A 21049-nucleotide genomic window follows, 5' to 3' on the forward strand; every position below is an offset into this window, starting at 1 on the left:
ATGACTATACAAGCTCTGCTCTGTTACATTCACCTAAGGACCACCTTTCAATAAACATCCTGCAGTATACAATATTCCGTACTCTTGTGGCCTTACTGACCCATGTCAGCTTCCACACACACACACACACACGGGTCTCTTTTTATGCATATCTTTTTTATGTGGTTTTGAAGTTATGTGGTGCATATTTCATGCAAATTCAGGGTTTTTCCATTGTACATAATGAACAGCATGTTGCAGCACATTCTGGCATAACATGAAAGCAGCGAGTGTCCATGAAGTTCAATTTTGCATGCGAGTACGTGTTTGTCTTTACATTTACATTATCGTAAGTCTAAATTTTGCTAATTTTTATTTCAAAGATTTAATTGGAGAAAAAAAGCACCGAAGAAAAGCAATTTTTTTGGAAATGAAAATTGCAATTTTAGATCGCTTAGCAAAAGGAGAGGGATCTACGGCGATTGGTAAACATTTTAATCCCGCCGTGGGAATGTTTGTGATTGCCTGTGAAAATACTAGTGGTGATGGTGGACAGTAGATGGCTTTGGTGTAGATGATGTGGATGAGGTTGAATGGTGGAGACGGAGAGTTGTAGAGTAGGTGCCCTCCTTCAATGAGTCTTTGGACTCCCCGGAGGTGTCAAATAATAATAATAATAATAATAATTTAGGTGAATCTACTATAAGAGCAATTAAAAAGAATGAAGGTGCAATAAGAAAATAATCTGTCATTTCTGGCACAAAACTAAGTGCCAAATTATCATCGTACTCAAGAAATGCTTTATTAGAAACATAGGAACGAGTGCTCATAATTTGAATTGAAGAATTAACTCAAAGAAGAATTCCTATAAGTGGTTATTTAATTAAACAAAAAGCTCTTTGGTTTTATGAACAGATGAAGCAATTCAAGCCATCTACTTCTACTTCCCAGGCAGAATTCCTATAAGTGGTTATTTAATTAAACAAAAAGCTCTTTGGTTTTATGAACAGATGAAGCAATTCAAGCCATCTACTTCTACTTCCCAGGCAGAGGCCGATGAAGCAGCAGCCAAAAATTTTCAAGAGAAGTTAGCCAAAATTATTGAAGATGGTGGATCAAGTGTTTAACGCTTGAAACAGGATTGTTTTGGAAGAAAATGCCTAGGCAAACTTACATCACAAAGTCTGAGAAAAAAGCAAGTGGGTTTAAAGCAAGCAAAGATTGAGTAATGTTGTTACTTTGTAGCAATGCATCAGGGGATCGAATGGTGAAACCCCTCCTAGTAAATCTATCTGTAAGACCACATGCTCTAAAAGGCCTCCTGTATTTACTGAATGTTTCAATAATTGCTTTGTAACAGAAGTGGAAACATATATGAAGCAAAAAGCTCTCGATTTTCAAGTTTTATTAATTGTTGACAATGCACCAAATCATCTGCACTTAGAACACCCAAATGTGCAGGTAGTGTTTTTTCCACCCAATACAACAAGCATTATTCAGCCATTATATCAAGGCATAATTGCTACTTTTAAAAAATAATACGTTAAGCACACTTTTCAATTTATATTGGATAAATTAGAAAATGAATCATCAACAGTAACTGATGTTTGGAAAGGCTTGGCCTTGGAAGTATTGCAAACAGTGCAACCATTCAAACATCTACATTATCAGCTGAAATCATTACTTTGGCACATGAAATTGGTGGAGAAAGTTTTGATACATTTAGCCAGAATGATGTAGACGAATTGCTTGTGGATAATGCCTTAAGTGAAGATGATATTATTAGATATCAATTAACTTTAGATATCGAAGTGAAGCAGAAGAAAAACCTGTCCCACTCACTGCAAATATAATTCGAGAAGATCTTGAACTGTGCAATAAATTGGAAAATCATTTTCTTGTTAATGATACAAATTCTGAATGAGCCTTTAAATTCCAATGAGCTGAAGAACTGTATGTCTGGATATCATGAGCTGTATAAAAAATTAGTAAAATCATCATCGCAAAGTTTAATCACCGATTACATTGTCACAAGAAAAAAATCAGCACAGAATGAGGGTGAAGCTACTTCTGTTTGTGAAGAACCATTGCCTTTACCATACAGATCTGATGCGCTGACTATCTCTTCTGATGATGAAAGTGATTTCGCACCAGTTCACAAACATTGCCGAATATTGTCTAATAGTGATGATAATTCTGATGATAAAAAAAAAAAAAAAAAAAAAAAAAAAAAAAAAAAAAAAAAAAAAAAAGTTACTTTTCAATAAAATTAAATGAATAAAGCTTTAAAACAAACTTAGGCATTCTTATTTTCCTGAATTTGTATAAACATTTTTATGCGATTTTAGAAAATTATGGAACGTATCCAGTGGTGAGCTATGGAAATTTTAACAAAGGGCTCGCATCGTCGAGGAAAAAAAAAGCCATATTTCACACAAAAACTTTTATTAATACAGCTTGTGTACAAATGCCAATCAAAAAGTATGAAGGGACCACCTGTAAAGGCTATCATTTTTAAACCGATATTTCATGATCTAAACATGAAATATTTGCACACAATCATCTGTGTTAATTTATCTTAGATAAGAAAAACATTTTTTAACTATCAAAATATAATAAGAATAAAATCTTTTATAATCGCACATATGAAATAGTCTGCATTTTTTATAAACAAAATAAATTTCTTTTGTTTGCGATAGAAGTTTTTATGACAAACAATCTATAAATAATAAATAAATATTATCTAAAAACAATAATATTGAAATACGTTATATTTCTCTTTGTTTTTATACTTCAAGTGATAATCAATAGACATTATTTTATAGTCCTATTTATTTATATGCAATTACCAAAGGTGAATTCTTTTGGTAATTCACTTTTTTTTTGGGGGGGGGGGTTAATGTAATAACAAACAAACTTCAAATAAATCACACACACACACACAATCCATTTTAACTATTTAATAGCTTACCTCAATAATGCTTTTGTGTGTATCAAGAACTTCCTCTTCCATTTCCTGAAGATGTGATATTGCTTCATGGAATGAAAACATATCTTCTGATAGCTCTCCTTCCTAATACCAAGAAAAATTGAAGAATATACAGTCACCACACAAATATTAAAAACTTTACCATGATAAATAGAATCCATCAGCAACACATGATTAATAGCTAGTGTTAGTTATGATTTATAAGCAGCAGCTAAATTCAAGTGCACATGATGATGGACAAAGATCATAATGCAACGTTTTGGGTATACTCAGGATTGTGTGATGAACAGAAAACAGTAAGTCAATGTTGACATTCCTGAAATAGCTGATGTGAAACGTATACAAAGGACAGGATTCGTGTACAATATTTTTGGGTTAAAAAGTAAGAAAATAATTAACCTACATCATTTAAACACAATTATCAGATATAATAAATTTAGTTTAATCCTTTATCCAAGTGTAAGCAAACAAAGTTTGCACCTGAAGTATCTTCAGGACTGAGCTCTCATCACTTGTCTTAGTATCTCCCATAATGCAAAGCACATCTCCTTGCAGACATGTATAATGCTATGCATTAAGGGAAGGGCCTTAGAAGATACTTCAGGCGCAAACTTTGCTTACACTTGGATAAAGGATTAAACTAAATTTATCATAGTCCACCCAAATAGAAAAGAACTTCCAACATCTTTCTCTAATCCAGAGTAATTTAATAATAAGGTGACACCGTTTGACAACTCGTATAGGTAAATATGACTTCTCCATTACTTCCACCTCAGTATCACCACTTCTGGGCCTGGCTCCCACTGATGAGACCTCAATAAAGGTCTAAACAGGTCTGGATAGTGGCTTCCCTAATGCATAGCAGCATTATACATGTGTGCAAGGAGATGTGCTTTGCATTATGGGAGATACTAAGACAAGTAATGAGAGCTTAGTCCACCTTTACCACGAGTTGTCTCATTCCTGAAGATACTTCAAGGTGCAAACTTTGTTTGCTTACTCTTGGATAAAGGATTAAACTAAAATTATTATAGTCTAACCAAGTGAAAAAAAAATTCCAACAATTATCAGATTTTAAATATCAGAAAAATTTTCTAATGTGTCTTAAAAAAAAATTAAGTAGTATTAAACTTGATTTTACAGAGAAGAAAACATCTCTATAAAAAAAAAATCAAAATATCAAGTGCAGGAAGTTTATTTATTTACATTACAGAATTTTATATTCTATTAGTATTTCATCATCACACATATCAAGGATTTAGGCCTAGCATGGTCTGTTCTGGCCTTAGAAGTCATCGTTGAATCGTTTAAGAGGACGTCCTGGTTTTCTTTTTCCTAATGGCTTGTACTTTAAGGCTTGTTTTGGTAATCTTTCTGTTTTCATTCTTTGAACGTATTCCATCAATTTATGTTTATATTTTTTAATTTTTTCTATTACTGGTTCTTGGTTTAATTCTTTCATAATTTCTTCTGTGATCAAATAAGGTATACTTTGCAGTTTTTCTCATAAACTTCATTTCTGCTGTTGTTAATCTTTGTTTGTCTTTTTGTTTTATTGTCCAGATTTCACTTCCATACATTAAGACTGGTAGGGCTAATGTATTGTATACTTTTAGTCTGGTTTGTTTTTGAACTAGGTTTGGTTTAAATATAGAATTAATTACACCTGTTATTTTTAAATATTTTGCAATTTTTACGTTTATATCTTTTTCATTTTCATATGTGATCATACATCCTAGGTAGTTAAATGAATTCAGCTGTTCTAAGATCTTGTTATCTATTACTATTTTAGTTCTTGCTGGATCTTGTCCTTTAAAGGCCATAGTTTTTAATTTTTCTGTTGATATTATCATACCATAATCTTTGGCTATCTCATTTAGATCTAAAATAGCTTCCTGTAGTTTATCTTCAGAATTTGTAATTATTATTTGGTCTTCAGCAAAAAGGAGAGTGTTTAAGTTTACTGTAGGAGAAAGTTCAATTCCTTGATGTAAATTTTTATTCCATTTTTATTATTTCATTTAAGTAGATATTAAAAAGAGTTGCTGAGAGGGGACATCCCTGTGGGACCCCTTGGTTTATCTCTCTCATATATGATAGCTCATGATTTAATCTTATTTGTATTTGATTATTTTCATATATACTTTTGATAGCTTTTAGGATATTATTTGGTATTTGTCTTTCTTTTAATATGTTAAATAATATGTTTGTTTTAACTTTGTCAAATGCTTTTTCAAAGTCAATAAATGCAATGTGTTTCTAAATTGTATTCTCTTCTTTTCTCTATTATTAATTTTAGGCAAAAGGCCAGGTCTATACATGATCGTCCTTTTCTAAATCCATTCTGTACTTCTAAAATAAAGTTTTCGGAATATTTCATTAATTTGCTATTTAAGATTCTGCTATATATTTTGTAACAGGAATTTATATACTGATACCTCTATAGTTTTTAGGGTCATCTCTATTACCTTTTTTAAAGATAGGAATCACAATTGCTTTTTTCCATTCTATTGGGGGATACCAGTTGAATAAATTTTATTTAAAAAATAATAGGAGTCTTTCTTTGAATCTTGTTCCTGTATATTTATATTGTTCTGAACATAGCTTACCTTCTCCAGGTGATTTTCCGTTTCTTGTTTCTTTCAGACTGATTTCTAATTCTTCTTTGGTTATTTCCTTTTCATTAATTGTTTGCCAGTTGTCTTTTTTAAAATATTTGTCTGTCTACAATTCTGTGTAGTAATTTAGAAATTTTTCTAATTTCAATTTGGTGTTTAATTTTATGTTTTCTTTGGTATCTGCATTTAAGTGTTTCAAAATCTTATATACATTGGGTCTTATTTTATATAAATCATGTTCTAAATTAGAAACAAATTTGTTCCACGATTCTCTCTGTCTTTTTCTGATTTCTCTTTTAGCAATGGCTCTTATTCTTTTATATTCTATTTCATCTTTTACTGCTTAACCATTGGTGATAGGCTTCTTTTTTCTTTTTGATTATTTCTTTCATTGTATCATCCCAGATCTTCAGTTTTTTTCCTTTTATTGAATTTTTTGGTCTTTCCTAAGCTTTCATTTGCTGCTGCATTTAGTATCGTTTTTATATTAAGCCATTCTATTTATATTTCTTCATTTTGTTTTATTTTATCTAGATATTGGTTAATTATTTGTTCATATAGCCAGTGTACATTTGTGTCATTCAACAGTCTAGTTTTATAAACAAATGTTTCAAATTTTCTTTCTGTTCTTGTTACTTGTAGCCATTTAGGTGGTAATCTTAATTTTATTTTAACAAGGAAGTGGTCACTGCTTATTTCATATTCTCTGTGAACTCTAACATCTAGTGAAAATTTTGATGTCTTTTCATTTAATATGAAGTAATCTAATATTGATTTCCATCCTCTTGCTGCCCAAGTATATTTATGTATGTCTTTATGTTTATAGAAGGAATTCATTATTTTTTGGTTATTATAAACTACAGTCAATCAATTTTTTACCATTCCTGTTTAGAGTATGTTCTCCATGTATACTCAAAATGTTCACACAAAAATTCATTAATTGAATTTCCAAGACTATGAGTTTGAATAGAAAAGACTGACCAAAAAATATGATTTTAATTTAATATGCTACAAACTAGTAAGATATCCTCTTCCAGCATTTTTTATTTCTAATAACAGTACTTCCTTATTTTCTTTCTTTCATTCATAAAGAAGTTTCTCCATCTAATAATATGGATGTAATTTAGTAAATAACAGTAGCAAAATAATATGCATAAATAAAATAATAATAATAAATAAGCAGACCATATTTTACCCAAAACAAGTCTACTTATGAGGGTACTCGATGGGACATAGAATAAAAGGAAGAAAGAGCACATGACAAAGTGGAAATGGAATTTACACAGTTACCTGATAATTTTGGCATAATTATCTGAAACAGCATGTGATGAAGGGGGAACAGAGGTTTGACAGCATTGGATCTGGTAGTGCATCAAAAGATGTATCCATAATCCCAACAGACACTCTCAGCAGGTCTCCAAATTGGGGAAAGTAACCATGCAGAATTTCTCAGTCAAGAAAGAGTTTATGTTGAACTATACAGCTGGTAATTATTAGAGACTTAACAGGCAGCTTGGAGCAGTGCCATTGATTGAGAAACTGAAAGGAAGGAATGTCAGCTGTGCATGAGAATGTTCACGGATTATGTGAGAGAAGCAAGATCAGACTGCAACAGTTGGGAGGATAAACCGAGTGGAGATTAAGTGGATAAGCTACAATTTCAAGCAGAAACTTAAAAAAAAAAAAGTGGAGGGAATATATAAAAAAAAGTGATCAGCCTCATGAGCAGTACAAAATACAGGCAAGAGTGACTAGTATGTCACCATGCTTTGACTGGGGCTTAGATAACTTTGTCAATTTCAATACATGCATAACATAGCTCTGCCTTATTTCCACAAAAAAGATTCATATTCTCCAAGCCTTACTTTTGACAACACCTAAATCTCTAAGGAAGGTGAGATTTCTCTCCTTGGGATTACCTTGACATAAAAAAAAAAAAAAAAAAAAAACAGCTAATGCCTTTTATTCCTGTATAGGGAGTAGGTGAGGCCATTTCAGCCCTATCTAACTTTTGAAGACTGAGTGAACAATTCAATCTCCACTGATAGCCAATTAGAGATAGCTCAACAAGTGCTGCCATCTTGTGGTCTCCAACACAATATTTTTAATGTCTGAAAATGGTGTGGGTTCGATGGTCAATTTTCTTGAGTTTAGGAGATGAAACACCCGAGTTTCCAGGAGATAAAACCTGATTGCCCATGCCAAAGATTAACTAACTCAGAAACTGGTGGAAAAAAGGCTTAGAAAATGTTCCTCTATTCAGAGACTAGATTTGAACTGAAGTCTTTTTTCATGCAGTCAAGTGTCATGGAGTGCAAACGCCACTTCCACTTAACTACACAGGCTTCTGGCATTGCTATTGCCAGGAGTCTTAACATCAAGACTCCTGGCATAAACACACCACAACCATTGCCTCCTCAGCATCCAAAAAATTAGGATATCTCTCTTTCACTCAAAGTATTACTTTACCTCTGAACTGCTATTGACCCTGTACAAATCACAAATTTGCCTATTCTAGTATTACTCACAAACATATAGGGGAGTGACCCCCAAGAGCTTCTTGCAGGCAAGTGATTAGTATGGTAAAGAAGGCTAGAGCAAAAAGAGTTTTTTCACTATATAGCAAGTAAGAGGAAGAATGATTATGGAAGGATAAATTTATTCAGTGCAGATGGTAGGAAGGTGATAGAAGCAGAAGAAACAGTTGAGTTACTACGTGAGCACTTTTTCAAGGATGTATCAACCAGATCGAGATTTTCCAGGTGTAATGTGGCCGAACTCGTGTGAGAACTGAGGTGGATGAACTAGTGATGGACCTTAGCATACTGATAAATATCAACACGAATATGACAGCGGAATAGGATGTCATGTTGGCCATCATGTTACGTGAATGGAAGGAGAAAAGAGCACACGACAAAATGGAAATAGAATTTATACAGTTGTCTGATAAGAAAAATGACAATTTTTTTTCTATGATGGGCCCATACACGAGAGGCTGGTTGGTTGGTCAACCTATAGTGCATCAGCATCACATGTGAAAAGGAAATTGGAAAAAGAAGAACTTGTTCACGTTAGATTTGAAGGCATATGCATTGTATTCCTTGGGAAACACATAGGAGTGGAGGCTGTTCCAGAGTACAGCAGCAGCAGAAAGAAGAGGAAACTTGTTCTATGAGTATGGAGTTAGTGTGAGGGAGGGTTGGGTGGGAATGAATGTTTCAGTGGATTTTGGAGAGAGAGAGGAGAGAAATTAATGCCAGTTATGATGAACATTTACCATGGAAATATTTATAGAAGATGCATGCAGTAGATATTAAACAAAGTCTCTTGAATGACTCTTGCACCTGTGCAAGAGTCATTCAAGCAAGTTTGTAAGAGACAAGTCATTTATCACTCTGATGGGTCTCTTCTGTATTGTGTCAAGAATTTTGATGGAGTTCTTAGGGGGTTACTGCCTTAGATGTGTGAGCAATACTCGAATAGACAAATTTGTGATTTGTATAGGGTTAATAGCTGTTCAGAGGTAAAATAATGCTTTGAGTGAAAGAGAAATCCTAATTTTTTGGATGACGAGGAGGCAACGGTTATGTGTTTAATGCCAGGAATCTTGATGTCAAGATAATCCCAAGGAGAGAAATTTCATCTTGCTTAGAAATTTGGGTGTTGTCAAAAGTAAGGCTAGGAGAATATGGATTATTATTATTATTATTATTATTATTATTATTATTTTTTTTTTTTGTGGTAATAAGGCAGAACTACTTTTGCAGGCATTGAAATTGACAAGGTTATTCAAGCTCCATCAAAGCATGGTTTGGATATCAGAATTTAGGTGTGCAGTGGTTTTTGCTCTGTGGGTTGTGGTGGTTTATTTGGTGAAAGGTTTCTCAAGTGAGAAAGAGGAATACAGTATACTGTTGTCAGCACAACTGTATTGGATTGATGATCAACTGGAGCAAGTGATTGATATACAGAAGAAAGAAGGCGAGTAAGAGAGGACAGAATCTTGTAGAATCCCAACATTAATTACGTACTTAAAAGACAGGGAACCATCCATCATCACATGCTATGCATGTCCAGTGAGAACACAGGCAACCCAGTTGCAGAAGTCATGGAACAGATCAAATGATGAGAGCTTACGTATTCAGCCCTTGTTGAAAGCTTTGGAGATATCAAGTGCAACTGCTTGGGATTTGCCAAACCTTTCCATGGTACTTATCCAGAAATGGGTGAGATCCCCTGTTGAAGAGCACTGGTGGAATACTGGTGATCATTTATTAGTTGAGTACTTTCAAGGTAGAGCAGAGTTCAGTAACGATGTTTCTCTTCATTACTTTGGGGAGGACTGAGGTGAAAGAGAGATTGGGGCAGTAGTTTGATGGGAAAAATTTGTCACCATTTTTGGGATAGGCTGTACATTTGCTAATTTCAATGGTGTAGAGTAGATGTCAGTGGAGTAAGAGAGCATAAAGAGGTGACATAAATAAAAGTCATCTCTGGAGTGCAAATCTTCAGGACACTTGTAAGAATGTTGTTGGGGCTGGGGGAGGGGACTTTTTGGTATTTAATTAGACAGGATTTTTCTGATGACTTTCTGGCGAAAGGTAAGTGGATGCATTGAGTATTGGTTTGGGAACATTTACCAAAACCACCTATGCAGGTATTTTGAGGAAAAGTATGATGATATGTCACTGGCTTTTTCTGTAGGTGACGATGCAGTAAACACATCTTAGTGAAGTAGTGGTGGGAATATTGTTGGGCAGGAGTTCTGGCCAACTGCTCTGGCAAGAGACCAAAATGCACAACTGCCATTTTGGTATGATGCAAGTTTCCTGCTTTTGGATATTTGGAAATTGGTTTTTGATGCATTGATGATTTTCTTGCAACTGTTTTGGGCTTTGGTGCAAGCAGTATGAGAAGGCAGAGTTCTTGATGATAGCCTGTTGCAGTATGTTTGGTTCTTTATTTATACAGACAGTGCATCTTTTGGAGAACCAAGACTTACTTGGGGATGGGAATTTAGTGAGGAATGGGAAATAAAAGCTTCCATTTCATAAAGGATTACTTCAGCGATGCATTCATATACTTGGTCCAACCAGCAATAGTCCGACCAAGGGAATGAGGCATAGAAATCTCTGAAGTCATCCCACTTAGCATTCTTATAATGCCAGATGACTCTTGGTTGGGAAAGGCTGTGGGTGTTGCTCAGTAGGGGAAGAGGTAAGCACAAGGTTGTGGTCAGAATTGCCTAAGGGAGAAACAACCTTCATAGTATATTTGGAGGGATCACTAGTTGGGAAGGGATCCAAACTGTCTCCTTTAGATAATTCTGACCCCATTTTGTACTTACCTGGCACTCTGATGGGCATGCAAACAATTTGCATAAAGTCGTTTGTCATGGCAAATGTCTCAGCATCTCTACCTGCCTGGTCAGGGGGAAAGAAAGCCAGTTGGTATTTTAGATGTTAAAATTGCCAAGGAAAATAGCCTCACCAATAGATAAGTTGAACTGAAGGACATCGACTATCAACGAGAGGAAATCAAAGAGTGGTTGGTGATATTGGAAGAACAATATAGACATCATACATATTTGACACAGTGGGGCAGAGAAATTTTCAGTCAAAGAAGATCACAGTCAAGAGATTCTAAGTTGAATGCTCACTGGTATAGTATGTCAGAGCAAATGTATGCATATGTTTATTCTAATCCTAAGCTCTGGAAAGGTTCAAGGGAGCGGAAAGAGGGAAAGATAGTAACATTATATAAAGGTGGCTCCAAGATAGAAGTAGAAAATTACAGATCAGTTAGTATCTACAGTGAGTGTTAAAGTACTGGAAAAGTTGGTTAAAGGTAAAATCCAAAAATGGATGGATAGGAATATAATACTCTATAATAGTGGTCTCAAACTCAAATTGCATGCGGGCTGAATGCACAATGTGAAAGCAGCTGACGGGCCGTTTTTTTTTTTTTTTTAACAAAATGAGAGTGAATATATATATATATATATATATATATATATATATATATATTACTGTGAAAGACCGATATCTGGCAAATGTTGACATTCTCCAGTGAATGTCACCATTCACATAGTCGCTTGGTGTAGTAATATATATTACTTCTGCTCTTTTTATAGAAATAAACTAGTGTTGTTCAGTCAGGGCTTGATATCAAGACGTCGTAGATTGCAGCTCCTCTTCAATATTTTCCTTTGAACCTAACCGAACTGAACCTAAACGTTGCATGCACCAGCAAACCTTGCATAAGAATGACAAACAGCACAGTGTTCGAGAGTCTAACAAATAGATGGCATTTTTGTTTGTTTTCTCTGTCTGTGTCTTCTTGGCTTGTCGTTTTGACCCACACCATAGCTTATCTGTGCTTGTCGACATATACCAGTGATGGTTTGAATGTATAATAATATAACCAAATATTCGGTCTTTCACCGACGTATTTGGCATGTGTCGACATTCACCGAAGAATACTGACATTCTCTAATTTCGGTCTTTCACGGTAACATACCGATGCATTTGGTATTTGTCGACATGCACCGGAGAATATCGACATTCTCTAATTTCGGTCTTTCACAGTAACATATATATTGAACCATACTTACCCTAATGTATGGATACAACCACTTTATAACCTTTATAATTATGAAACCCTTTTATAACATTTATAACTTGAGAATAAATAATGACAACCTATTCTCTTTCTTTTATTTATTAAATTTTGCTTCGACACATGCAGAAAAAATACATATGTTTGTATGTAAATAATTATAAACTTCTTTATTTCTTACTGCAACTTGACACTTGATGGCGTTTCGATTCTGATAAAGTTTGTAGCCTTGGAGAAAAATTACTAGAAACTATCTTCATCACGGATTGTAGATGCTCATCGGTCAATCGGGTTCTTTTCTTACACTTATTAATTTTCAACTGCGAAAAAAACTGTTCACATATAAATGCGCTCCCAAACAAAGCGATTATTCTTATTGCAAAAATTCGTAACTGAGGGTATTTATCTTTTGACAAGTAAGAATAAAAGTTAATCAAATCTGTATCTTCAAAACTTTGAATAAGATTTATATCACACTGTAAATTAATTAGCTCCATTTGTAGATTTTCTGGTGCGTTATTCATGTTTGCTTTTAATGGTAATGAAAATAATGTAAAATTGGACTCCAAATCATTAAAATCTTTCTTAAAATTCTTGTCGTAATAATGCTATTTTTCTTCCATATTCTTGAGATTTTCCATTTGAAATAATAGGGCAGGATTTAAGATGTAGGAAATGTACGAAATATTTTGATTCCAGTTGTGTTTCCCATAATTGCAATTTAACTTTAAAAGCTTTAATACAAGCATACATGTCAGTAATAAGTTTATTCTTTCCCTGCAGCCTCTTTATTGAGAATATTTAAATGGCCGGTTAAGTCAACAAGAAATGCTAAATTTGTTATCCATGTATCATTACGTAGCTCGTCGATGGTTTTATTATTTTGTGTCATGAAAATTTTGATTTCATTTATTAAATCAAAAAACCATTTTAATACAGCTCCTTGACTTAACCACCTCACCTCGTTATAATAAATCATTTCTCCGTACTTACTTTCAATTTCTTCAAGCAATGCAACAAATTCTCGATGATTCGGAGCTCGTCCACGGATAAAGTTTACTGTTTTAGTTACTGTTTCCATAACATCATCCATCTGCAAACTTTTGGCACAAAGTACTTCTTGATGAATAATGCAATGTATAGTGCAAAATTTATTCTGAAATTTTTCTTCTTTCACTATATTTCTTAATTTTATCGTTACTCCATTTTTTTTTTTTTTTTTTTAACCAACCATAGCAGCTGCACCATCACTTGCAAATCCAACCATTTTATCCCAATTTAATTTATATTTATCTATTACAGTTTTTATTTCAGAAAAAATATCCTGTGCACCAGTTTTTCCTTTCATAGGAATTATTTCCATTAATTCCTCAATTACTTCACATTCATCAGTAATACCTCGTACGAAAAAGGCAAGTTGTGCTATACCTCTAATTCTCACATTCAGTTTTATTTCCCTTTTTATATATGGGTACTATGAGAACTATACTCCAATCATTGGGAATATGGCCCTCTGTCCAGGCCTTCTGAACTATGCAGTGCAGCCATTGTAAGACTTTTATACCTCCATACTTGAGCATTTCTGGTCAAATATCATCTACTCCAACTGCCTTTCCACATTTTAAGCCTTTGATGGCTTTTTCTACTTGCAAGTATGGATATGTATTCCTGACTGCATGCCTGGTCAGTGTTTTTTTATCACTTTGCTGTCATCACTGCTTGTTTCATTTAGCAGTTTTTCAAAGTAATTACTCCATACTTCAAGGATATCTTTTTCTCCCATTTTCATGTCACTGTTATCATCTCTAACTACTTTTACAGCACTCTTTCCTCCATTCCTAAGCTTCTTCAACAACCTCCAGAATATTTTGCCACCTTCTTGATATTTATTTCCTATATTCTTGCCAAAGTCCTCCCATGACTTTTGTTTAGCTAGTTTTACACAATGTTTAGCATTCTTGCATTTGTCTCTATATTCTCTAAGAGAACAAGCTGACTTATTTGACAGGAACTTTTTATATGCTTTCTTCTTTTCCTTCACTGCCTCTTTAACTTCCTGTGTCCACCAGGGAGTTCGGATTTTTTTTATCTTTGCAGACAATCTAACTACATGCCTCTCTAGCAGAATCAATCAATGTTTTCTTCAGAGCTTGCCACTGAATCTCCAAGATTTGGTTCCTGTTCTCAAACTCTTTCATTTTTTCTTCAATAATCTTTGTGTATTTTAGTCTACAGTTCACATCTGAGAGCTGCTCAACTTTTATTTGCTTTAAAACTTTCTTACATGTTATTCTTTTCAATATGAAATATAATTTTATTCTGCTCAAGACTAAATAGTGATCACTTCCAATTTCAAATCCTCTGTACACTCTGGTGTCCTGCACCAGGGAGAAAACATCACTATCAACAATAACATAGTCAATGAGACTTTTCTTATTCCTAGCCTCTTCTCTCCATGTGAATTTGTGCACATTTTTATGTTGGAACATGGTGTTAGTAATAACCAGTCCATGTCCTGAGCAGAAATCCAACAGATATTTGCCATTATTATTAGCTTTGCTCTTTTCTCCAAATTTTCCCAAAATATTTTTGTATGCTTCACAATCATTTCCTATTCTGCTATTTAGATCCCCAACAAGGACCAACTTTTCCTTTCTCATTGTGTCAGTTGCTTTTTCTAAAGCCTCAAAAAATTCCTCCACCTCTAGCTTAGTAGAACCTTCTGTGGGACCATAGGCACAAATAAGTCTCATTGTCCAGTTCCCCATTCTAATCTTTGCCCACATTACTCTACTTGAGAACTGACTGCCATTCAAGAAGATTAGCCTCGTATTTTGTGTTGAATACTATGGCTACTCCTTTTCCTTGATTGTCATTGCCTGAATATAACATTTTGTATTTATTGCTCAGAAAGATCTCACCAGTTTTTGTCTTTTTTATTTCAGTCACCCCTATTTTATGTCGATCTGGTACTTATCTAATTCCTCAGCTAGCACCATTTCTTTGCCATTCAGGCTTCTTACGTTGATAGTACCGATCTTTAACTCTGGTGATGTTGAGTTGGGGTTTGTTTTCAGATTTGTTCCAGTAGCTGACTTTTCGCTGTTTGCTCTGGTTCCCTGGCAAAAACAATGGGGGCCTTGATTAACCCGGAGACGCCCCAGCCGGTATGAAATTTTGTCATGTTGTACCATCATTTTTTATTTTGGGTGGTTAAGGGTCAAAGCTGTATAACTGAGAGGAGACCTCCACATAGCCTTTAAAGGAATGCGGAGAACCGACCAGGGCTTCTGACCTAATGTCCAATCCTCACCTTCTTGTGGTGCACCCTGTTGGGTATCTACTTGGATACTGAATGAACGAGGATGGGCTGGGAATTTGGGATTTAGCCGACCAAATTGTATTCTTATTGGTTAAACCAAAATAAATAAAAAAAATAAATAAATAAATAAAATAAAATATATAGAGATTTGAGTAATTAATATTTGCTTCAGAAGCCAACATGATCTTCCATCACATAAGCTAAACTTGCAATTATTATTTAATGTAAATCACTTGTTTATAAATTAATATTCATATAATTACCTTTAAATTTATTTGATATTTAATTATTTAATCAAGGATATGTATTAATAGTGAAAAGACTCTGTATTAAAATATTATTAAGTTTATTTTATTTATTGCTATGTTAATATTGTAAGAATTTGTATCAAACATTTTAACTGCGTATTAATTGAAGTGTAAATATTCTTTATTTGTTCCTCTATGTAGAGGTATAACCTTGTGCAATACCTTTATATTTTGTTTTGGTTGTCATTGAGACATATGTAAGATAGCTAGCATGAGTTTAGAACAGTGTGTGACAGATTAGTATTGAAGGGCTGGAAGGGATTTTAGTTGAAGAGAGCATGAGAATAATTTCGGCAGGAAGAAGGGATATATAAGCTAAGAATGTGGAGAAAGCTATTCATTCGGGGAATCAGAGTGAGAAAACAGCGAGTCGGCGAGTCACTCAAGTAGCTTATTAAAGTTTACTAATCGAGGAGTGAGTTAGCTAATAAGTTGTAGAACAACAAATAAAGCAGCGGAAGATAGCAAGGTGACAACTGGATGCTAGCTATACTTTGGTTGGCATTTAAATTCAGGACCAACTTTTCAGGGACACATGGAAACTTGAAGCTTAGCACGGCGTAACCAAGAGAATAAGTAGAGGCAGCAAGGTTGAATTTAAACGATAGCTGTGTTAAGAGATATAGTGCCTAAAAGATTAATTAAATGCTGGAAGTATAGGCAATTGTGCGTAAAAACTTCAAGTTAAAGAATTACTGTGTATTACCTTAGTTCAAGAGTTATTAGTAGAATACTAAATTGGTCAAGTGATGTCAAAGATAGTACAAGCCTTTTGATCTGATCAAGAATGTTTAACTATGCAATTTGCGACCATTAATTTATTCAGTTATTACTAAGAAGATTTGTTTTAATGAGTTAATTGTTTTAAGTGTATACAGTTATAAGTATATTTGTTCGTATATAAGTAAATGAACAAGGAAGATTACTGGTAAGAATCATCATACTGGTAATCCCGCACAGGTTTATCATAGTTGAAATTCTGCATAGGAATATCAACTATTGATATTCCTATGCGGAAATATGTGCGTTTCTTCCTAGAATATCCCTATATTAACAGTAACTATTGCGGAGGTTAGCTGGAGTATGGATTTAAGAGTGTATACTTGTGAAGAAATGTCACTGCCCTATTAGTGTATTTGGAACTTAAATAACTATGAGATATTAATGTAACTGATCACTAAGGAACTTTATTAAATAGTTAAATGAATTTTGTGAAGGCCGTATTTCAGACAACAGATTAACCATTGCCTGAGATAGTATGACTGTATTACCAGATGAGCTAAAATGTTTATAATACCTTATTCAGTGATTTAAACTAAAGTGTATAAATTGTAAGCCTAAATTAAATGTTTGTTTTGTTGATCTAAAGGTTGTATTTTGCCTGAATCTCTTTTACTGCACCGTTCATAAAATATTCGAACCAAAGCAGGTGAATTAAATAAGTTAAATAAACTTGGCCTGTATACATAATAATAACATATTAAGGGGAAATAGTTGAGAATTGGTTTTACTTTAATTCTTGGACTAATTTAGATATAGAGTAGCGCAGTCAATAAATAAAAATTTTCTCTATATTTGGATTAGAAATCAACTAGCAACTTATTTTTTGTTTAAGAACATCGTAGTGACAAACATGTCGGATCCAAAGTATGGGTTAAGACGAAATAGGATCCAACAATATCATGGCTACTCCTTTTCCTTGATTGTCATTGCCTGAATATAACATTTCGTATTTATTGCTCAGAAAGATCTCACCAGTTTTGGTCTTTTTTGTTTCAGTCACCCCTATTATGTCGATCTGGTACTTATCTAATTCCTCAGCTAGCTCCATTTCTTTGCCATTCAGGCTTCTTATGTTGATAGTACCAATCTTTAACTCTGGTGATGTTGAGTTGGGGTGTGAGATTTGTTCCAGTAGCTGGCTTTTTGCTGTTAGCCCTGGTTCCCTGGCGAAAACAACGGGGGCCTTGTTTAACCGGGAGACATCCCAGCCTGCATGAAATTTTGTCATGTTGTACCATCATTTTGTATTTTGGTACTCTATAGCAGTGTTTCCCAAATGGTGGGTCAAGAAAGCTAAATGTCGGGTTGCCTAAAAAAACTCTCGAAAACCTAGGTGTTTCGTTTTTGGGTTTTCTTTTTTTCACGAAACTCTAAAATACTAGTAAATAGCGTTTAATCAGATTAATGAATAAATAATTTAATTAATAGACGAAAAACGTGCTCCGTCTGTGTAGCCATTTCACAGTCTCTTTGTTCACGGTAAAGTAGCTCAACTAATGGTGAGGGTGCACGGCAGCAACCATGCCACCAGCCAAATCGTTTGGCAGTCTGGCGTTTGTTTTACTCGCCTGTCACGTTAAGCATCGAGAGAGAGCATTTTTTTTATATTATTTACTGATTACGTGTGCCTTGCCCGGTGGGTTTGGCTGAACAACTGTAATTATTATAATTGTTTCTGAATAATTTATTTCATTCTTTCTTCATCTCGATTACCATTACCCATTTAACGATGGATAAATGGGTAATAAAACAACAAACAAACAATGTGCCAGTTACAAACTCTTCGATTAGTACTAGGGAACAATCGAGTGACATGCAGCCGGGCACGAGTTCTGAGAACAGCACTAACAAATGGCTGCACGATGTGTTGTCTACTACTCTTACAAAAAAGAAGATGATGTACTGAACCTGACAGTATTATGAAAATTACATACAATTCGGTTTCATCAAGGGTGCTGATGACAAACCAGCATGTGTTATTTGTTGTGTGGCACTTTCAAACGAGTCCATGAAACCTTCAAAGTTGAAGCGACATTTGGAATTGAAACATCCGAACTACAGTAATAAGCCAATAGATTTCTTTATAAATAAAAAAGAGAGCTACCAAGAAGACTATGTCTTCGAATTTTTCTCAGTGAGATCAGTCTGAAAACCTTGTAATGGCTTCTTATGAAATATCAAAATTAATTGCTGAAATTGGTTATCCTCACACAGCTGCTAAGAAATTAATAGTTCCAGCAATAAAAATGTTAGCATCTCAAATATGTGATAAAAAAACAGGAGAGCCACGTAAATATGCTGACGCTATCAAATAACACAACGAAGAGTAGAATAATGGAGATGGCAGATAATATCGAAGAAACTGTCGTAGGTCACTTAAAAGAGTACAATTTTTTTCCCTTGCAAGTTGATGAGAGTACAGATATATCGGACAATGCCAATTTAACATGTTTTGTGAGATACAATTGTGACAATACAACTCGCACAGAATTTCTTTTTTGTAAACCTCTGACAACAAGAACAACAGCTGAAGAAATTTTTAATTTGATAGCAAATTACATCATTGAAAAGGGCATTGAATGGAAGAAATGTGTAGGAGTGAGTAGAGATGGGGCCTGCGCAATGGCAGGTGCACATACTGGACTTTTTCCGAAGATCAAAGCTGTAGCACCAGATTGTGTATGGGTGCACTGTAGCATTCACAGAGAAGCATTGGCCATCAAAAGAATGCCATTGCTTTTAAATGCAACTGTGCAAGTGTACAATTTATAAACTTTATAAAATCTCGTCTATTGAATTCAAGAATATTCTCTGCATTGTGCAAAGAAATGGAGAGTGAACATGAACATCTTCTTTTACACTGCGAGGTGCGATGGCTGTCAAGAGGGAATGTTTTAAGAAGACTTATTGAAATGAAGGATGAAATTTTAATGTTCTTAGACCAACATCCCCCAATGGCTAGGGATGTAATATTTAAATTCAAAGACAGTTTTCATGATTTCAATTGGTTAATCAAGGTTGCCTACTTTTGAGACATTTTTGATTTTTTGAATAATTTAAATCTGACATTACAAGATAGCAATGTAACTGTATTTAAAGTGCAAGAGAAGGTGGAAGCTGCAACAAAAAAAAACTCAATTTGTGGTCTAGTCGTGTGGAAGCAGGGAATTACAAAAAGAGCATAATATGAGTTCCATGCCAGATGACATTTCAGCTGTTATCAAGGAACATATACTAAGACTGCAGGCAAGTCTGAAGGAATATTTCCCCTCAATCAACAACAACAAAGCATGGATAAGGAACCCTTTTACAGTGAATGCAGACTCTGAGACAGAAATGCCGGATTCAGATATTGAATCTATAATTGAACTGCCGTGTGATACGGCACTCAAAGGCATCTTTAACACAATACCACTGATGGATTTTTGGCTGTCTTGCCATCAGGAGTACCCAGTTTTAGCAGAAAAAGCGATAAAATTTCTAATGCCTTTTGTCACAACCTATAAGTGTGAAACAGGCTTTTCAACACTGGTTTTTCTAAAAAATAAATATAGAAACCAGTTGGAAGTTGAACTGGATTTAAGAATAAAGTTATCTTTTCCTCCAAACTTGAAGTTTCTAGTTAACGAATGACAACATCACACTTCTCATTAATAAATGACTCGACTTTAGTTCAATTTCTTTATATTTTTGTAAGAGTAAATGCTTCTTTATTATAATAATAATAAATGAAAACTCTATGAACATTCAAATCTGTTTTATTTTATCTATTTGCCATAAAAATTTCAGTGAGTCATGAGGATGAAGTATTAAAATAACCAGGCCACAGTTTGGGAAACCTTGCTCTATAGCAAGCAGCATGGTTTTGTAAAAGGTAGGTCCCACCTTAGTAATTTAGTCCTATTTTGTAATAGAATAACAGCAGAATTAGATAACGAAAATGGCTATATTATGATATTTCTGGACTTCGCAAAGGCATCTGACAGATGACTGCATAGAAAACTATTACAAATTTGGAGCAAATGTGAATGGATATGAAGCTAGTGACATGGATGGGGGGGGGGGGGCTGATAAACACCAGAGAGTAGTATATGATGAATTAAATCTAGGGGGAGAATGAGGGTGTCTAGTGGAATGTATCAAAGTTTTGTATTAGGGCCACTACTTAATTTTTATAGTAATGATTTAAGCTGGGATATTCAGTTGTCTATACATGTTGTTAAACAGAGTATGGCAATAGTTGATAAAGGTGATGCAGATATTCTGCAGAATGATTTAAATAAATTGGCATTGTTGGCGAAGTTCAATGGTTGTCAATTTAATGTCGCAAAATGTAAATTTCTGCACTTATGGTTGAAAATATTACAAACTATGTATCACACTGATAATTGGATTGCAGGAAATGAATGAGTGTGAGGCTAGGGATCTGAGG

General features: G+C 34.3%; 1 protein-coding gene across 4 annotated transcripts in view; it reads right to left on the reverse strand.

The window, feature by feature from the left end:
* Positions 1 to 21049, reverse strand: part of Klp10A (kinesin-like protein 10A) — a 469762-nt gene that overhangs the window by 68460 nt on the left and 380253 nt on the right. For all 4 annotated transcript variants that reach the window (XM_090390589.1, XM_090390588.1, XM_090390590.1 and 1 more), the window contains one exon: positions 2951 to 3052. In XM_090390589.1, coding sequence (XP_090246715.1) covers positions 2951 to 3052 — 102 coding nt within the window. The remainder of the gene's footprint in view (positions 1 to 2950; positions 3053 to 21049) is intronic.

This window comes from Typopeltis vanoorti, chromosome 3 (genome assembly GCF_054136105.1).
Source record: "Typopeltis vanoorti isolate ZY-2024b chromosome 3, IOZ_Tvanoo_1.0, whole genome shotgun sequence".
NCBI classification, from domain to species: domain Eukaryota; kingdom Metazoa; phylum Arthropoda; class Arachnida; order Uropygi; family Thelyphonidae; genus Typopeltis; species Typopeltis vanoorti.